Source organism: Ovis aries, chromosome 21 (assembly GCF_016772045.2).
Source record: "Ovis aries strain OAR_USU_Benz2616 breed Rambouillet chromosome 21, ARS-UI_Ramb_v3.0, whole genome shotgun sequence".
Classification (NCBI taxonomy): domain Eukaryota; kingdom Metazoa; phylum Chordata; class Mammalia; order Artiodactyla; family Bovidae; genus Ovis; species Ovis aries.
Window position 1 is genome coordinate 17665429 of NC_056074.1, and position 20794 is coordinate 17686222.

General features: G+C 36.1%; 1 protein-coding gene across 3 annotated transcripts in view; it reads right to left on the bottom strand.

Moving 5' to 3' along the window:
* Nucleotides 1–20794, bottom strand: part of LUZP2 (leucine zipper protein 2) — a 517618-nt gene that overhangs the window by 24738 nt on the left and 472086 nt on the right. For all 3 annotated transcript variants that reach the window (XM_015103087.4, XM_042237695.2, XM_012102275.5), the window contains exon 10: nucleotides 356–451. In XM_015103087.4, coding sequence (XP_014958573.1) covers nucleotides 356–451 — 96 coding nt within the window. The remainder of the gene's footprint in view (nucleotides 1–355; nucleotides 452–20794) is intronic.

Consider the following 20794-nt stretch of genomic DNA (forward strand, 5'->3'; position numbering starts at 1 on the left):
TTAGATAGCAGAAGTGAAAGAAAAGTGTTAGCTGCTTAGTCATGTCCGACTCTTTGTGACCCCATGACTGTAGCCCACCCAGGTCCTCTGTCCATGGAATTCTACAGGCAAAAATACTAGGGTGAGTAACCATTCCCTTCTTCGGGGGATCTTCCCAGCCCAGGAATCAAACCCGGGCCTCCTGCATTGAAGGCAGATTCTTTACCATCTTAGCTACCAGGGAAGCCCTTAGATAGCAGATGTTACATGTACATAGACAGTTTCATGGCGGCAAAAACTAGGATTTTTAAAATGCTTATGTCCCATCCTTGTTTTCATGTTGAATGTTGTTAAAAACAGGTAAAATTAATCTTACAATTTGAGAGTCGCAGTCAGGGGTATGGAGTAGAACCTCTTCCTTTGTAGTCTCAATTTGCGGGGTTTCATTGACTTCAGTAGTGACTTCTTGAGGCTGGAGAGAAAGAGAACATTAGGAGGGAAATAGTTTCATCAAAGAGTTCCTAATGCTTTGTAAAACATGCTATAATGGCAACCTCACACTCAAGGAAAAGGAATAAAATGAAAATGTGTATATATCAGAGACCTTAACTGTACCTTAAATATTAACTATGAAATTGAATGAAATAATTTCTATTCAGTTTTGTATGAGTGCTGTCCAGTAGGACTACTTTCCTACTGCAAATGTTTATTTCTTGCATAATAAACTTTTAAGGATTCTGGTTCTTAAAAAAAAAAAAAAAAACACAACAACCAGGAATCCTATCTTTCCTCTTCATTTTAACCTCATATCTATCTGGGAAATAATAAGTATACATCTTATTTTCTTAATAGTAAATGATATTTTCTAACATCTCACTGTAAGTTACAAAAAGAATTATGTTGACTCCAATGCTTCACCTACCAATCAAATACTGTTTTATACCTCAAGAAGCCCTACATATTACTCTAAATTTCTTTGTGCTACTTTCTACACAGAAATGCACATGATCTAAACTGGGTCATCAAAACCTTCATTTTTGGAACTAAATACTGACTATATTAAAAAGAGGCTATAAATAGGTATATTAATTTCAGTAAGTTCACTTGTCCAAGTTGTTTCTACAATGAGACACTTCTTATAGTTCACATTCCCAGTCTTCTGAAGCAGCCTCTGTTTCTGTCCATCACCAACTTTGTTACTTCTGCCTTCTCCCAGATAGTATGAGCTCCTGATGTTCTACCATTAAAATCTCCTTCACTTAATTTGGTAAGGGTCAATATTTATTGCTTGTAAACACAGAGATGTAAATGATACTGAGAGTCAAATCAGCAAAATAAAACTGTCAGAACAACATAAGGGTTGAAATAGAAACCATTTGCTATTGAAACCAACAGGAAGGAAAACTAACCCAGCTAGATAAGCTATAAAAAATGACACAGGTTCACCAATGATGGAGATTACATTTAAGAGTAGGTATTCAATATCTTCCTTAAAATATAAATATGCCCATATTGAAAAATGTTAGTGTTTGTTAATTATATTTTCTTATGCAAATATTGTACATTTATGAAAATGCTTCCAGACATTGGTGGTGAGGTTTAGGTAAGAAATATGAGCAGAATAAAAGCTTTTGTCTATCTACCTATCTATTTTTGTAGGCCTTGGCTAACTTGGACAAGATATAAAAGGGGCTCCATTTACTATTAAGTTCACAGAGAGCAGGTGGGAAGAATGACAGTGTAATTTTCCTCCTCCGTAAGTTTGCCAAAGTCTACCCTTGTGCTCATATATTTCACAACTGGGTTGGCTGGTTTGTCAACTTCTGCATCTGTTTACAAAAGTTATTTTAACTTGCTTCAGGAAGGAAAATTACATAAATTAATGTCTTTTAACGACTGGAGGAAATTATACATCACCTTCATCAATGTGAGCAATAAAGCATGAAAAGTTAAATTACTTTAAATACCAAAACATAATATTTGTTTTTAGAACTAGTTGCATTAAACATAATACATGCAGTCCTTAATGTAGGCATTTGCTACCAGTGAAATAGCTCTTTCTAAAAGAAAGAAGCCTTATTGAGTCTGATGAATTAACAAAGAATGGGAACTGGCTTTGGGGAATTATAGTGTATTTTGGTATTTAAAAACATGTGAATTCTGGTTCTGGATTAGCACATAAATAAATTAGGGTCTTAGACACTACATATGACTTTGGAGGGCCTGTTTTCTACTGCCATACTAAATTCGGTCAAGAACACCTAAACTGCAATATTTTTGTTGCTGTTGTTATTTGTTGTTTAGGATAGTTTTAGCTTCAGAAAAAAACTGATAGGTATAGGGACTGTCCATAAAGCCCCAGTTCTTACAAATGCATGGACTCTCCCATTATCAACATTATTCACCAGAGTGGTACAAATGTTACCAAAGGTGAATGGACATTAACACATCATAATCACTGAATGTCCATGGTGTATATTAATATTAGGATTCACTATTAGATGAAATTCTATAGGTTTGGACAAATGTGTAGTAACATATATCCATCATTATGCTATCATACATAGTATTTCCACTGCTCTAAAAATCCTCTGTGTTCTTCCTGTTCATCCCTACCCTCCTCACCCTTGGCAACCTTTAGTCTTTCAATTTTTTCCATAGTTTTTCCTTTTCTAAAATATCCATAGTTGTAATCATACAGTATACAGCCACTTCAGATAGGATTTTTTCATTTTGTGATATATATTTAAGGTCTCTCAGTGTCTTTCTATGGCTTGGTAGCTCATATCTCTTTAGTGGTGATAAATATTTCATTTTCTCCATGTACTACCATCCAGTAATAGATGGATTCACTGGTGAATTCTATCCAACAATTAAAATAGTTAATTTATAGCAATTCTTTTCAAGAAATTCCTCTCAATTTCTTCCAAGAAATAGAAGAGGTGAGAACACTTCTAAATTCATTTTATGAGTCTAGCATTACCCTAATACTAAAACCAGATAAGGATACCATGAGAAAATAAAATTATAGGCCAATATTCTTGATGAGGGATTCCCTGTTGGCTCATTGGTAAAGAATCTGTCTGCCAATATAAGAGTCATGGGTTCAACTTCTGGGCTGGGAAGATCTCTTGAGAAGGAAATGGCAACTAGTTTCAGCATTCTTGTGTGAGAAATCCCATGGATGGAGGAGCCTGGCAGGCTACAGTCCATGGGGTTACAAAAGAGTCACTGACTTAGTGACTAAACAAGAAAAATAACTCTTAATGAATATGGGTTCAAAAATTCTCAACAAATCTTAGGAAATCATATTCAACAATACACTAAGCAAAACAAAACAATCTAATTAAAAGATGGGCTGAAGATTTGAACAGGCTTTTTCCCAAAGAAGTCAAACAGGTGGCCAACAGGTTCATGAAAAGATGCTCAAAATCACTAATTATCAGGAAAATGCAAATCAAAACCACAATGAAATAGCACCTCACATCTGTTAGATGGATATTATCAAAAAGATAGGAAATAACAAGTGTTGGTGAAGACATAGGAAAAGGGAAACTTGTGCACTCTTGGGGGGAATGTAAAGTGGTATAGCCACTATGGAAAACAATATGGTTATTTCTAACAAATTTAAAAATAGAACTGAAATATAATACAGCAATCCCTTAAATGCATCCCCATCAACCTAAGAGTACATCATTTGGACACACTGATAAAGAATATATGGTATATATGTATATAGACTATGGAATATTATTCAACCATTAAAATAATGAAAATTTACCATTTGGGGTAATGTTAATGGAACTTGAGGTTATTATGTTGAGTGGAATAAGGAGACAAAGAAAGACAAATTCTGCATGATCTCACTTAAAAAAAGAAAAAATATAAGCTCATAAACAAGCACAAAGGTTTACTATAGCACAGGGAACTATAGTCAATATATTATAATCTATAATGGAAAATAACTTTAAAAGTAATATATGTTTATATGTATAACTTGTACTTGCCATGTACAAGTACCTTGCTGTGTACTTTAAACACTATAAGTCAACTACACTTTAATAAATAAATATTGAAAAAAAAGAAAGAATATAAGCTCACAATTACAGAAAACAGATTGGTGTTTGCCAGAAGTAGGGTTTGGGGAGTAGTGAGTGAATTGGATGGAGGAGGACATATCTCCCTTATAAAGAAGACCATAATATGAATGGAGTGATTGAAATCATCTTTTTTGTTGATTTAATTTAATTCCCAGGAGTCCTGACCAATAAACAAGATAGGAACATTTTAAAGGCAAGGACAATGCCTTTTTCAGCTCTGTAACATCTCACATCAAGGCAATCTATAGGAAGTTGATGAGCAGAAACATCATGGAACTCTTCAGATGAGGTCACATCTGAACCCTTTGAGGCTCCATCTTTTGAGTAAAGAGACTAACGTCCTCCGAGTCACCAAAGTAAAACAGGTAGAGCTAGTGATTTAACCCAACCTATCAGATTCCAATTTTATGTTCATTCAACCCCATCTTAATACTTCTCTACTAGGTATGATAGTGGTTGACAGGATGTGTCAGCCACTTACTTAAATACTATATAAGCCCCCATTTCACCCTCTAATCACATAATTTTCTGCAGGGGTCTAGTTTTTTTATTATGAGACACTGGTAAAAAGAAAGAGGATATCTGTAGAGTATTCTTGACCTTAGTTAGGGTCTAGTTTTCTAAACTATGCTTTAACTTCATTAAAGCTTGCTTTTTGAACAAGTAAGTATTAATAATTGTTTTAATAATATTAAAGAAAATAATGAATGTAAAAGTTATGCTCTGCGTGAAGGATACAAATACCCATATGTGTTAATTAAAGTAAACCTGCCAAACACAGCATTTTATTTTTCTACATCTTCATTAATTTTGTTCTAGTAAATATCTCTTATGGTTTTATATATTTACAGGTTATTGACAGAGCAAATCATCAGCAGGGGTGACATGCTTATCATTCAATCACAATCTTCCCAGAATCATTCCTTCTTGACCTTTAATTCACAGACTAAAATGAGACAAAGTGAGTGACCAGAAAAAATGTCTGTAATGATAACTAAAAATATTTTTGGAGGATATGGCCCAGAGTGTTAAACAAGGTGAAAGGACAATGCTTTCTCCTTGCTTTATCTCCCTCTCTGTCCTGAACATAAGGTAATATGGTACAGCACACACACACGTGCACACACACACATGCACACACACACACACACACACACAGAGCTTAGAAATTATACACAGTAAAAGTCTAGGGTAGGAATTGTGCATGAATGCACAGCTAATATCAGCCATATTGATAATGCTCCAAACATGTTTTTATGTTGGTTGGTGGACCTATGTGTATTTGTTTTACTATTATGTACACAACTTAGGTAAACACATAAAATAATTAAATGTTATATCAGTTATCAAATATATCTATTGACAAGTGTCAATAGATTGAAATGGTTGAAATATAAAATTGTTGAAATACGTAAAATTGTTCACACTTTGTTAATGTAAAATGATTCAAAAAACATTACACACAGATTCATCCTATTCTGTGAAAATGTATTAAAATGAATATGTACTAAAGTTTCTGAGAGAAAGTATGAGTTCTTGTTTCCTACTTGGTGGAATTATGAGATTGTTTTATGCTGTTTTAAAATCTTTTGCCATTTTCTTTCTTTCTGAAATAGATTTTTTATAAAATTAAAAAATGCTAAAAATTATAAATATTGTATATAAGAGCAAGATTTACTTTAGTCAAAAGAATTTTAAGAAATATGATGGAGAAATTGAAGCTAGAGACTTTACTTGAGGACTATTCTTATAGAATCAGATTTGACATAAGGAAAAGAGGATTCATATCTCAGAAAAGGTAAAAAGAAGAGAGTTCTAAAACAAAATGAGGTTTGTGAGAATGAAAACTAGTATATGAACATGCTTTAATGATAAAAAATAGTGGAGAAATCAGCTATGTCAAGTAGTTGGTAGATTTGACCTCCAGACTGAGGAGTTTAGACTTTGTCCACTAAGTAATAGAGAACTTAGTTGGTATATAAACAATAATATTTAACACCTTGATAACTGTAGACATAGTTACTCACAGGGTTTGTGTTTGTAACTTCAGTCTTTACCACACAATTCAGTTAACTATGTGTACACACAGACACAATTTTATATACTATAAAAATAACACCTATGGAAATTGAGAAGGAAAAGTCTTCATGGGTATTTCTAAAGTTAATTTCTAAAAAAAGAGTTGGTAATAAATTATGAAGTAACTGGAACATAAATAATTGCATACATTATTTAAGATAATTATTCTAAAATAATCATGAAAAATAAAATATTAGTGTTTCCAAATTTTTGAATATGAATACTGCTCTACTAAATGAATCACTAATTATTCTACAAGTAATACATGTTTATTAATATTTCAAAGTGACATATCTTTATATCAGAAGATTCATTTAACAATAATTTATTTTCTGAATAATAACCAGTAAATACATTGCTTATGCCCTGAGGTACTACCAATAATTTTCAGATCCTAGAATAAATCAGGAACCTGACTGACCTCAAATAATACATGGATGTGTGTGGCCCCTATGTGTAAGGAGTATGATTTGAAAATGGGTTGGAAGTTGCATGGATATGTTCTGATTAAAATTTGGAACAATGGGGTTAATTTAGGTGGGAGTAAACACATTGATTTAAAAAGTTGAAATAACTATAGAAGTAAGAAAATAGTCCTATTTGCTTTTTCTTCTATTTTTTGAGGAGGTGCATGACAATAACAGTCTATATTTATAGAGTCCTTGCCATGTTTTAGAAAAAGCTATGTGCATTACATCTCTGTAACAAACTATGTTACCTTTTAAGAATAAAGAAACTACAATTCAAAGGTTAAGAGACTTGCCCAAATTCAATAAGCCAGTAAATGATAGACTTCATTCAAATATTCAATTTTTAATCATACTGAATCCTAATAAATGACCACTTTAAAAATTAATTAGGAAAAGTTGATATTTTAACTCAATAAGCTTTTTTTTAAATTTTTTATTTTTTTACTTTACAATACTGTATTGGTTTTGCCATACACTGACATGAATCCACTACAGGTGTACATGAGTTCCCAACCCTGAACCCCCCTCCCACCACCATCCCCATATCATCTCTCTGGGTCATCCCAGTGCACCAGTCCCAAGCATCCTGTATCCTGTATCCTGTATCGAACCTAGACTAGCAATTCGTTTCTTACATGATAGTATACATGTTTCAATGCCATTTTCCCAAATCATCCCACCCTCTCCCTCTCCCACAGAGTCCAAAAGTCTGCTCTTTACGTCTGTGTCTCTTTTGCTATTTCGCATACAGGGTTATCATTACCATCTTTCTAAATTCCATATATATGTGTTAGTATACTGTATTGGTGTTTTTCTTTCAGGCTTACTTCACTCTGTATAATCGGCTCTAGTTTCATCCACCTCATTAGAACTGAATCAAATGTATTCTTTTTAATGGCAGAGAAATGCAAATCAAGACCACATTTGAGGTACCATTTCACACCAGTCAGAATGGCTGCGATCCAAGAGTCTACAAGCAATAAATGCTGGAGAGGGTGTGGAGAAAAGCTTAAGTTTTTTAAACCTACATTTCTTATAAAATGCTTTCCAAATACAGCATCTCTATACTAATGAAAAACATTAGAAAAACCATATTTATAATACAACAGTTAATCTCCAGAGATTAAATGGTTTGTAATTACTAAACTTTAATTCATCTGAGACTTTCCTGTTAAAATCTTAAATGCATTTCCTTTCATCTCATTTTATTGGAAATACAAAGAAGCTAAAGTTTACTGTCTAGAAGTATTTCTTTAGAAACACAGAATGCCCAGATAACCTTCAACTTCTCAATCTAACTTCATTTTCATAACTTTCTAAAAAGGACCTTTAATACAAAGTTTTTAAAACTAATGTCCATTGGTATTAAATTACAGGTATTATTTTCTGTAGACAGTCCACTGCTTGTATAAAATTAAGAATTCTGCAAAATCCAAAATGATTAAGGACAACTGATTTAAAGTATTTACATCCCTTCACCAGTAAGCATCTTTGCCACAACCATTAAACACACTGTCTTCCTTTTTAAGTTGTAAAATGTATGTCACTCATTTACTCAAAAACTACTTTTGACCATGATGTGGCCAGAATATGGCAGACAAAACCTATGGAACACCCAGTCCGATGAAAGGACTGCATGTAAAATAAGTACTTCCAGGAAACTTTAATTAAATACAATTTGGATAATGATTTTGAGTTAAGATTTTAGATTACTTTGAGGGAACAGCACATGGTAGGGTGAGCTGACCCATCTGGAGGGTCAGATAAGTTTTCCTGAAGAAGTGGTATTACAAACAAGACCTGAAGGATGAGCAGTGCCTGCCTCCCGAGGTGAAGAGGCCAGGGAAGGGATAGGAAGAGGCATGGGACTGAGGAAGGAGGACACTAACTTTAAGGATCCCAAAGAAAGCAGTTATAGCTGGGGAAAGGTGAAAGCAGCGAAGCATCCAGTAGAGTGCAAGGCATAGATGTCTCAATGTCTGCCTAATTCTGCCTTCCAACTCAGATGTTCAGCTCTGCTTTCAAAGTCATCCATATCACGTATAGTTACCTCTTTGTTCCCCACCTCTTTTCCTCGCAGATTCCCTACATACCCCTATGTTGCATCTTCCAAAATGCTCACAGGGCAACTGTAATAAAAGCAAAGCTGAAACAGAGAATGCTGATCTTCCTCTGTTGGTTCCCTCGTATGTTTAGGTTAAGTGAAAATTCCTGGGTCTGGAAACAGACGTGCCTATAAAACCTGCTCTTTAACCTCTTTCTTCAGTTGCCCAGTTTCTCTCCCCCTCTGTCCCTCTCCTCCTCTCTGAGTATAGGTTCCCTCTCACAAGTGTATGAGAAACACACACACACACGTGGGTTCACAGAAAGTGTTTTCATGTCTTCCAGTATTCATAACAGTTCCTCTCCTGGCTCTGTCTCTCTGCTGTGGTTATTTCTTCTACTTTCCTCCAAATCGTTTTCCTTATACATTCCCACTTATTTTTGAAAATATAATTTGAATATAATCTTCACTACAGAATATTCTTGAAATCTGTCCTGTCTGCGCTTTTGTGGTATCATCCACAAAAATCCATGACACAATCTAAGCATAAAAACACACCAGACAGATCCACACTGAGAGACAGTCTGTAAAATATCTGATCACTAGTCCTCAAAAGTGTCAAAATCATGGAAATATAAGGAATGAAACACTGTCAGACAAGAGGAGACTGAGACATGAGAGAATACAATGAGGGTCCCTGAATTGGATCCTGAAACAGAGAGAGAAAAAAACAACAACTAGAAAACCTGGTGAAACCCAAGTTAGGTTCGTAGTTTGGTAATGGTATTATACTATTGCCAACTTCTTAGTTTTGATAACTATGTCATGGCTATATAAGATGTTAACATTAAAGGATGTAAAGGAAATATAGGAACTCTCTGTACTATCTTAATGTTTTTCTAAGTCTAAAGTCATTTCCAAAGAAAAAAAATTTAGTGAGGATAATAAGTCTTTAAGAGAATTGTGAGTATCAAATAAGTTCATATGGGTATAGCACAACTCAATAAAAATACCAGCTACTATTAGTATATTTACTAGTAACAGTAATTGCTAACATTGTCATGACAAATATACATTAATTTCATAAATAAAATAATTAACATATTATTACAAATGGTTATCGTTGGATGATGTTATGTCTTTGAACATATAAGTATAACAACATTTTGGCTACCATACATATGTTCAAAATATGAGTACCTCAAAGCACAAGCAAATGGCAAAAAGTGACAAAAAAATACAAGTAGGAAATCAGGCAGTCTTAGTGAATTTTTTTCACATATTTTAATGTTGAAAAAATATTTTATCTATTTTGTGCCAATGAAATATTAAGCATATGGAGAAGCTAGAGGAGGTCTGTTTTTAACATCGTGGAAAGTGAGGTGTCCATAGCTCAGTCATGTCCAAGTCTTTGCAACCCGATGGACTGTAGCCCACCAAGCTCCTCTGTCCAAGGGATTCTCCAGGCAAGAATACTGCAGTGGGTTGCCATTTCCTTCTCCACAGGATCTTCCCAACCCAGGAATTGAACCTGGGTCTCTTGGATTGAAGGCTGATTATTTACCAACTGAGCCACAAAGTAAAAGCTTAATGAGGCTAAGGCCATGTTTCTGATTGTCTCAGTGCCATGCAATGTAGTTTGAGATTCTACTGGGCCATTGCTGGGGTTCAGCAGCATCAGCAGGAATGATGAGGAGGAAGTGAGGACCAACAATTCAGGGGGAGAGCAACATCTTCCTAATTGTGAAGAGTGGGTCTAGACAAGGGTCCAGTATTTCTAATGCCAAACGGGTGTGACAATTTCAGGCATAGTTCGGCAACTGTGTGGGGAGGTTGGCAGCTACTGCTGCCAAGTCGTTTCAGTCGTGTCCGACTCTGTGCGACCCCATAGACGGCAGCCCACCAGGCTCCGCCGTCCCTGGGATTCTCCAGGCAAGAACATTGGAGTGGGTTGCCATTTCCTTCTCCAATGGATGAAAGTAAAAAGTGAAAGTGAAGTCACTAAGTCGTGTCAGACTCTTAGCCACCCATGGACTTCAGCCTACCAGGCTCCTCTGTCCATGGGATTTTCCAGGCAAGAGTACTACAGTGGGTTGCCATTGCCTCCTCTGGAGGTTGGCAGGGACAGATTTCTATCAGTCAGGTGAAACAGCATTACTGGCAGCAGGTAGTAAAAGCACCATTATCATTACACTATCTTATTCAGTCACAGATTCAAGGAGATGTAGGGAGTAGGAGGATGTTGCTTTTTGCCCATTGAGAGACCTGGGAACCATCACTCGTGATTTCTTAAGTGCTCAGTAAAGCAGGTGGGCATTCATGGAAGAACCCCGATTCCAGTATTAGTGGGAAACTGAATCCCTAATCTGTGAAAGTAAGATGAATTCCAGTTTTAAAAATGGTCAATTTTGTAGAAAGAGAGCAGGAAATTCTGCTCCTGTGTCTTTTTAAAAGCAACCAGCGAACATCCCTGTTATCTACATCCTTCGATACCAAGGTGCCACAGGTGATATGGAGTGTTGTCCAATACACGTTTTAACTGCATCGGGAATGATCCTGGAACAGATTACAGCTTGGTAGTAAATTTAGCCTTAGAGAATGAGCAGTGGCAAAATGAAAGGCTCACGGGAATTCAGTGAATTCACTAGCCATATTTTGTATTTTAATCAAGGTCAAGACAATAAGATTTTTTATTTAAAAAAATAAAACTGTTTTGTAAAAAACAAAAAATTTGGTATGTCTCAGATAACTTAAATACAGCTGTTGTATCATCATCCATGAAAAGGACAGTCATAGGCATTCATGGCTTTTATGTTTTATTTTAAAATAAAATTAGAATATTTTACAAACTATTGGAAACTAAATGGGCAGAACTTCCTGCTTACTTTTCCGTTGACACTACTATAGCCTCAAGTGGGATAATTAACATAAGTAGAAGAAAGTACTAAGGTAAAGCTATTCTATCATGGATACTGAAATTCACAGTGTACTCATGACTAATGATGAAATGTGAAAAGCACATATGTCCAATTTGAAAATTCATAGCCACTGCTGTCATGAAAATGAATATGTTTACTCTCCATGATAGAATTATTTTATGGATATGAAGAGCCTTAGAGACAGATATGATTGCTCATGGATACATTGTAATTTGGCTAATGTGGGATCATTCTCTTTGCAAAATTCCTCATTTATTAATTTATTCATTTGTTTGTTCATCCATCTAACATTTGCTGTTAGTCACAGTATATTGTGATGAGCATGGCTACCCTGATGGTTCAAGTGGTAAAGAGTCTGCCTACAAGGTAGGAGACACAGTAGACGCAGATTTGTTCCCTGGTTTGTGAAGATCCTCTGGCAGGGGAAATGGCAACCTACTCCAGTATTCTTGCCTGGAAATTCCCACGGACAGAGGAGCCTGGTGGGCTACATTCCATGGGGTCAGGAAGAGTCGGACACAACTGAGCATGCATGTGTACAATATATTGTGATGAACATTAGAGGAACACTAATAATGAAGATATGCCCCAGCCCCCACCCTCCAGGAGTCTGCTGTTCTGAATTAAACCGTCAGCCATGATGTGACATTTAGTGGCATTATCGGCAAATTTCCAAAAGCATCAATGATTTTAAGTTTTTAATATAATGGAAATATCAGCTCAGTTGATAATCTCTTGCCTACCATGAGAAGCTAACACTAATTGAGGACTTGTGAGTGTGCTGTACATCATTATCATATATCCTATAATGGGTCAGTATCCAAAATCACTGGGTTGGCCAGAAAGTTGGTTTGGGTTTTTCCTGAAAGCTGTTACAGAAAGACTTGAATGAACTTTTATATAAAGAACTCAAACAACTCAACAGCAAGAAAACCCAACAATTCAATAAAAAATGTTCAAAGAGTCTAAACAGACATTTTTCTAAAGAAGACATACAGATGGTCAACAGGCAAATGAGAAGCTGTTAATCATAACTATAGGGGAAATGCAAATCAAAACCATAATAAGATATCAGCCTAAACTATTAGAGAGGCTCTTATTCCCAAAAAAGTTTAAAAACACTAACTTGTAGAGATATATAGATATACACACCCCTAAAGTCATCACAGCATTATTTATTTACAATAACCAAGATGTGGTAACTACTTAACTTGGACTGAGTGCTGAAGAATTAATGCTTTCAAATAGTGATGCTGGAGAATACTCCTGAGAGTTCCTTGGATTGCAAGACCAAACCAGTCAATCCTAAAGAATATCAACCCTGAATATTCATTGGAAGGACTGATGCTAAAGCCCCAGTATTTTGGCCACGTGATGTGAAGAGCTGACTCCTTGGAAAAGACCCTGATGCTGGGAAAGATTGAAGGCAAAAGGAAAAAGGGCGGAAGAGGATGAGATGGTAAGATAGCATTATCAACTCAATGGACATGAATTTGAGCAAACTCTGGGAAATAGTGAAGGACAGGGAAGCCTGGCTAGCTGCAGTCCATAGAGTTGCAAAGTGTCAGAGATGACTTAGCAACTGAACAACAATAATACAGTGCAATTTTATTTGAACACAAAATAATAAAATCTTGCCATTGAAAACAACATGGATGGACCTTGAGGACAATACACTAAGTGAAATTAAGCCAGACAAAGACAAATACCAATTACCATATGATCTCTCTCATATTTGAAGTCCGCAAATCTTTAAAAAAAAATGAAAACACACACACAGATACAGAAAACAGATTGGTGGTTGCCAGTGGAAGGGCATGGGATGTGAAGACTGGCAGTTAATTGCATGGTAAAAATGGTAACTAGACTTATTGCGTTAATCATTTTGTAGTGTATACACTACAGACAGGGCTTCGCAGGTAGCTCCAGTGGTAAAGAATCTGCAATGCAGGCCATGTGAATTCCATCCCTGGGTCAGGACGATCCCCTGGAGTAAGAAATGGCAACCCACTCCAGTATTCTTGCCTGCAAAATTCCATGGGCAGAGGAGACTGGTGGGCTACAGTCCATGGGGTTGAAAAGAGCTGGACATGACTGAGCAGGAGCAGGAGCAAACCTGAAACTAATATAATGTTATGCACTAATTTTGCCTCAGTTAACTAAAAATAAGCCAGAAAAAATCTCAGTTGTCAATGACCCAGTTTTGAGACCTAAGATGGGTTACTAGCCTCTATGAGCCTTAGTCTTCCTCTCTTACAACATCAGAATACTGTCAGTACCACTCACAATGTTTTTCTTGATTTTAACTTGTGTAAAGCCATCAGCAGCAAGTCAGTCACCCAGAGTGCTCTATACATTTTGTGTTGTGATAACATAAGAAGCACTGCATATCTAAACATCTATTGTTTTTGTTAGCATATCTTTAAGATTCTAAGTAATACACATTTTTGAGTGGGCAGTGTGTTGCACTACACTTGGCATAAGAAACCTGGATTTTAGTTGAAGTTCCTTTTTTAAGTAAAATGGTTATAGTTGGATATGCTGTATTTATTGTGATGATCTAATAAAATACATTAGCAATAGCCATAAAGAACTATACAAATTAAAATTCTCACTATTATTATTACTACTGAACGACTGGAACCATAGTTGGAATCCATGCAATAGCCTTCGAAAGGGAAAAGTTTGTTCTTGGAGTATAATTGATGTGAATAACTTCCTAGTTACTCAGCTGCAGACACTCCATAAATATTGTTACTTTCACAAAGAGATCAAAGATGGCCACATATGCCAAAGGAAAGTCTAACCCCAGCACTCGAGGGAAGTCAAAAACACTGTCTATGATTTCTTAAAATCCTGAATATCAATGCATTTTATATAGTGATGAAAAACAAGGATATTACTTCTAATTTTCTTTGAAACATTTAAATCTAATTCACAATGCACTGAGGGTGGATCAAAATGATAAATAATTTTGTCTTTTGCCAGTGCTGGCAAAATGTGTAATAACTTTCAGCAAATATCAAGATTTTATGTTTCCTATTGCTTTTGTAAATTCTTTTGTGGGGATTCTTTTGAACGTTGAAATTATTTTCTTATTGCTAACCTCGACGTAGAACTGTGTGATGGACACTTTGGTAGAGAAGGACACAAAATAATATCTTATTAGACCAAATAAGCTTGAGAATAATAATATACAGCTTATCCTTACAACAACCTTTTGAAGAAAATGATACTATTATTCCCATATTACTAGGAGCGAACTGGTTTAAAAGTTGTGTCTGTTACACAGCTGAGGAGTGACAGAGCAGAAATTCACATCCAGACAATTTGGCTTTAATATCTGTGCTCTTAAACACTAGATACACTACATGCCAGGCTTTATGCTATGAATTTAGCCTTTTAGTTAATTAGGCTCATTGTTTTATACTGCTAGCTCTATTTCACAAAAAGAATAACCACAGTCTTTAGTTCAGTTTCCAACATTTTACAAATAACTGGCTAAATCCAGGATTTACAATCGGTCTGTTGAATTCCAAATTCTGTGCTCTCGCACACATGGTTCTTGGCACTGGGTATCTGATGTTTAGTCACAGAAGCCAACACAGGTTTCCAGGACAGCAGTGTTAAAGAGAAGCCTGCAAATTCAGGGCACACACCTGAATGGAACTTGCTAATGCCTGAAGAGGATTATTGGGAAGAAGTATAAGCCTGCTAAGGATCAAATTTTCATTGGAAAACTGTAGGCCACGGGGTATATTATTCTTTTTGAACTCCTGTCCATCTACATAAAGATTCATCCACACCTTCATCTTTTCCAACTTATCTCTCCTCTCAGAAGCTGGTATGTCTTTACTCCACGTCCAAGTCTTCACCTTGTGATTATGTTCATATTCCTTAATGCTGCTTCTGAATTTTAAATCCTTATTACATGTTTCAAACTTTGTCTTCATTACCTGTTTTGCATTCTTCACTCTATATCTTACTAAAAATGTACATAATCTCCTGCCATCCTACTAAGTCCCCGAAGATTTGTCCCCTCTCTTCTCAGCTCATTTCCTTAGCATAATCATCTAGTCTTCCCACCTTCATTTTCTCACATTTCCCTTAAAATTTTATGTCCTTTGCATTTCTCAAATTCATTCCCTGTTCCTTTCCTGCCTCTACTGTCTCATTGCTCTTATCAAGAATATTATTCTCCCAATAATTTTGTTTCTATTATCTTATCCTCATCTTTCTATGTTACTACTGGAATTATCTTCTTAAAACTAGAATCTCATCAGGTTTCCCTTGTTAAAAAACTTATAGTAGATTCCAAGTTACTACAAGATATTCAAGTGAATGAATTCCACCAGCGAGAAAAAAAGGAAATACTGTCAATAAAATGATCCCAGGAAGGTGGTTAAGGGCTTCTCTGGTGGCCCGGTAGTAAAGAATCTCCTTGCCAATGCAGTGGATTCAGTCCCTGAGTCAGAAAGATCCTCGGGAGAAACAAACGGCAACCCATTCCAGTATTTTTGCCTGGAGAATTCCATGGACAGAGGAGCCTAGTGGGCTACAGTCCAAGGGGATGCAAAGAGTTGGACACAACTGAGCCGCTAAAGAGCAAACAACAACCAAATTGATTAAATTCCATATAGATGTCCTTTTCTTTTGCAAGCGTTATAAGGAAATATCTCTTATAGTTGTTTTTTTTTTAGGATTAAGATTTTACTGCATCTAAAGAGACAAAGGTTATATTAGAATTTATAGTTTTAAAGAAAAAAATATCTTGTATTGATAATTAATGGACGGGAGGTTGAGGGCTCTCTTACTTATGAATAGCCAACTGGTGATGAGAAGCAACACATTTAAAATAACTTTATCTTTGAAGATACCATGAAAGTCAATACTATCTGATGAGCATCCAAGAAATTCTAATAAAAATACAGGACAAGATAATGGAACAAGGCCATCTGGTGGTTCTCCCACCACCTCTGCTGTGTAATATAATAACCCAGCCACTCAGGCAGTTCAAGGAGTGGCAATGGCCTGCCATCCAGGCCCAGGGCACACGGCAGGAGCTGTCATCGCCAGGATGCCCAAGAGGAAGGTCTGATCTGTCAAGGGGTTTGTGATCAAGCATCACAAGAGGAGAGTGATGATGGTGTCATTTAACCTTCTACCACAAAAGTGTAAATAAAGTAAAAAAGGCGGCCAGAAAGGATGAATCTTCACTTTTTTAAAAAAGTGCAAAGAAAAGGATAAAGAGCCTCAAGTGACTAACCATGATAACAAAGAAGATTTAGCTGTGGAAAACAGAGAAACTAAAAAGGAGAGTCCACTATCTGATGAAGTAGGTAGAAAGAGGCCAAGTCTGATTAATATCATATGGGGCTTCCCAGGGAGCTTACTGGGTAAAGAATACACCTGTAATTCTGGAGACACAGGAGACCTGGGTTTGATTCCTGGGTCTGGAAGATCCCATGGAAGAGGGCATGACAAACCACTATAGTATTCTTGCCTGGAGAATCCTATGGATAAGAGGAGTCTGGCAGGCTACAGTCCATATGGTCACCAAGATTTGGACACAACTAAAGCAACCAAGCCCACATGTACTTACCACATCTAATCACTGGTTCCCATCTCCCTTCTAAGTATAATCCAAGTGAATATTTTCATCAATTATTTTGCAAATACAACCTTTTTTTTTTTTTAGTAGCTCTAGAAACATTTTTAAGAAGGAGGCAATCTCACCTTATCACATTTTATTTTATTTATTTATTTTTTAGTGTAAATGCTTCATTTTTAAGAGGTTAACTCATTGCTGGTTGCCATTGGTGGTGGTTTTTTGTTTTGGTACAACCAGAAAAGAGCAACATGTTAAATATGGGAGGTTTTGATAGTCTTGAGTGTTAAATATCCATAGGTAGGGCAGTAGCTTTTATATCCTATAATGCTTAGCATACTAAATGACAATTTGTAGTTACAGTTGTGCATTGACTATGCCTTGAACATTTACATTACTTCTGTTTTCGTGTTTTCTTAGTATAGTGGTTTCCTACAGAAAATCACTCTTTGATCGTGGCTCCTGTCAGGATGACATGTTCTCCATAACATCCTTGGTGGCAGTGATCTAATTTCCCTAGTAACCTTGTTTTTGTGCTGTGAACGATTTAAAATTTGAATCTGTAGTGCATATGATATTAAACTGTCAATTAGTGAGACTTATGTAATAGTTTATCAAAATTTGAAGATATTGGTACTTGATATACTCTTAACAAAAATTTGCTTCCAAATGTCAAGCTGGAAAGTCACTGGAATAACTGTTTAAAAGAAATTATAGCTACATGCCTTTTAAAATTTCAGTTCATAAGAAATGTGTACAACCAATGAAGTCTCAATTATAAAGGAAAAGAAAGGAAAATGCAAACTGGTGGTCATTCTTTATATAAAAGATATTCAGTAGCATTTTCTCTGAATATCAGTATGCTTTCCTAAACTTATGTATATTAACATTATTATAAAAAATGTCTTGTTCCTATTTTAATTTCAGAAGGATTAAATGAATTATATCCTCATGGAGCTAAAATGTCTTTAAAATAAGTTCATAGAGATATCCAAATAATCAATTTCTCTGTGTAATATTTTATTACAGCATACATGTACCAAGGATGAAGAATAAATGAGAATTTAGTTTCAGACTATTTCAAGGTACAAATATGCACACCAGTAATAAAAAAAAAAAGTATTAAGGGGCCTTTGTTGTTTCCATTTTTATCTATATCATATTAAACAATTCTTTGGCCACCTGATGCGAAGAGCTGACTCATTAGAAAAGACCCTGATGCTGGGAAAGATTGAGGGCAGGAGGAGAAGGGGACGACAGAGGATGAGATGGTTGGATGGCATCACTGACTCAATGGACATGGATTTGGGTGGACTCCAGGAGTTGGTGATGGACATGGAGGCCTGGCGTGCTGCGGTTCATGGGGTCGCAAAGAGTTGGACATGACTGAACGACTGAACTGAACTGATATTAAACATATATCTTATAATTTATAGTGTTAGTTTAAAATATGTATGTGTATATGTAATATATATATATTCATAGAGTAACACGTAAAACATTATATAATTTAAACTTAATTTCCTTGCCACAAATATGCCACATCTACTGGGAAGTAATTAAAAAAGCAATTATGATCTCCTAAGACCAAAAATGAAACCCAAACAAAATTCCTTTTATGTAATGTTATATTTTATGCAAATATTTTAGACTCATGTTTTCATTTTTATTCTCACAATAACCCTGGGCATACAAAGATATAAAACATATTTTTGTAGCATGGAAAGAACATGAACAGCTGTTTGGTGAAGGTGATGGCATCCCACTCCAGTACTCTTGCCTGGAAAATCCCATGGACAGAGGAGCCTGGTAGGCTGCAGTCCATGGGGTCGCGAAGAGTCGGACATGACTGAGCGACTTTCCTTTCACTTTTCACTTTCATGCATTGGAGAAGGAAATGGCAACCCACTCCAGTGTTCTTGCCTGGACAATCCCAGGGACGGGGGAGCCTGGTGGGCTGCCGTCTATGGGGTCACACAGAGTCGGACACGACTGAAGTGACTTAGTAGTAAATGGTTAGCTAAGGACAGAGAGCTGGTAGAAAAACAGATCTTTCTAAAACTGAAAACCTCTGGGCTAGTTGGGAAATCTCTTTCAGAAACAGGAAAGTGGGGGGAAAGGACAAGCTTACTTCTGCATTGTGTTGTTTGGCTTTTAAATCATGCCTGATTTTTTGAGACCCCAAGGACTGTAGCCTGCCAGGCTCTTCTGTCCATGAGATTTTCCAGGCAAGAATACTGGAGTAGGTTGCCATTTCCTCCTCCAGGGATCGAACCCATGTCTCCTGCATTGGCAAGTGGATTCTTTACAAGTGAGCTACCTTGGAGGATCTTTTCCTATTCCTACAGTAAAGATTTTAATACCTCTCAACCTTGGCTGTAAACATGAATAATCTGGGAGCTTTGAATAATCTCCAGAACTACCCTGCGCTTCTACTGGAGTACAATAGAATTGAAAATATTGGCATCAGGTGTGAGCAAAGCTCCCAATGATTAAAAAAATGCAATCTCGTTTGAGACCCTTTGGTCTATGGTAATTCCAGGTGCACTTCTTTGAGAGTTCTTAGAAATTACTTTGCAACAGATTTTTGGCAGGAAAAAAAAAAAAGGGAAAACAAATCCACCTTGCTTTAAACCTCCAGGCACCAAGCAGAATGCAATTTTCACTTGGATACCTTGAGGCTCCTGAATAGGGCCACTGTTGCCTGTTGCCCTAAAATGACTTTGGCATTTCTACCAAACTGGAAAAAAAAATTAACAAATCATCCTTGTCCAATTAAGTTGATGCCACAGCTGTGACCTTTACCAATGTCAACTGCAGCTAAAGTTGACTTTGAATTGCATGGCAAGAAAAACAAAGATAGAAGATGGTGACTCCCTGGGATGGAAATGAAATAATGAGCTTTCATAACATAATTTCATCAGTTTTTTTATCTACACAACTTTTCTGAATTGCTTCTCACTTCTGCTGTCTTTTGATATTCTTTCTTTATGACATTTACTATTGTGATCACTGACATTAAATGTATTGTGAAGATTCATCCATACTTTTTTTTATAAGCCAGATTTTATTTTATTGCTACATTTTCCCCACACAAAATAGGGTACATTTGCTTCTGCCTACCTTTTCTATTAATATAATACTAGCATGGTTTAGAGTTGTTTAAAAAACAAAAAGCAAATCTGGATTGATCCTCTCTTTACAAAGTAGTTGATTTCTTTATACTGCAACAATTCAGCCCCTCCAAATACACAGCTTCCAATGGGCAAACAATCAGGTGTCACAAACTATGGATTAAAAATATGCAGGCAGCAGGCACTGTACCTGTGCGTTTAATATTACTGAATTCTACGGCTTCTCCAAACCAGCTACACTAACAGCAATTCCTGGAGCATCTAGATAGACTCTCAATCCTGATGACAATATGTGGTTGTCATAGGGTCTAACAGGATACCTGGGTTATGCCTTTGGCCTGCCAAGAGGGAAGAGTACGCAAAGACCACATCTAAATACAGCAGGTCTTCAAGCTTACTGTCCTGTCACAGTTTATAAAGGTGAGGAACTAACTGTTGGTA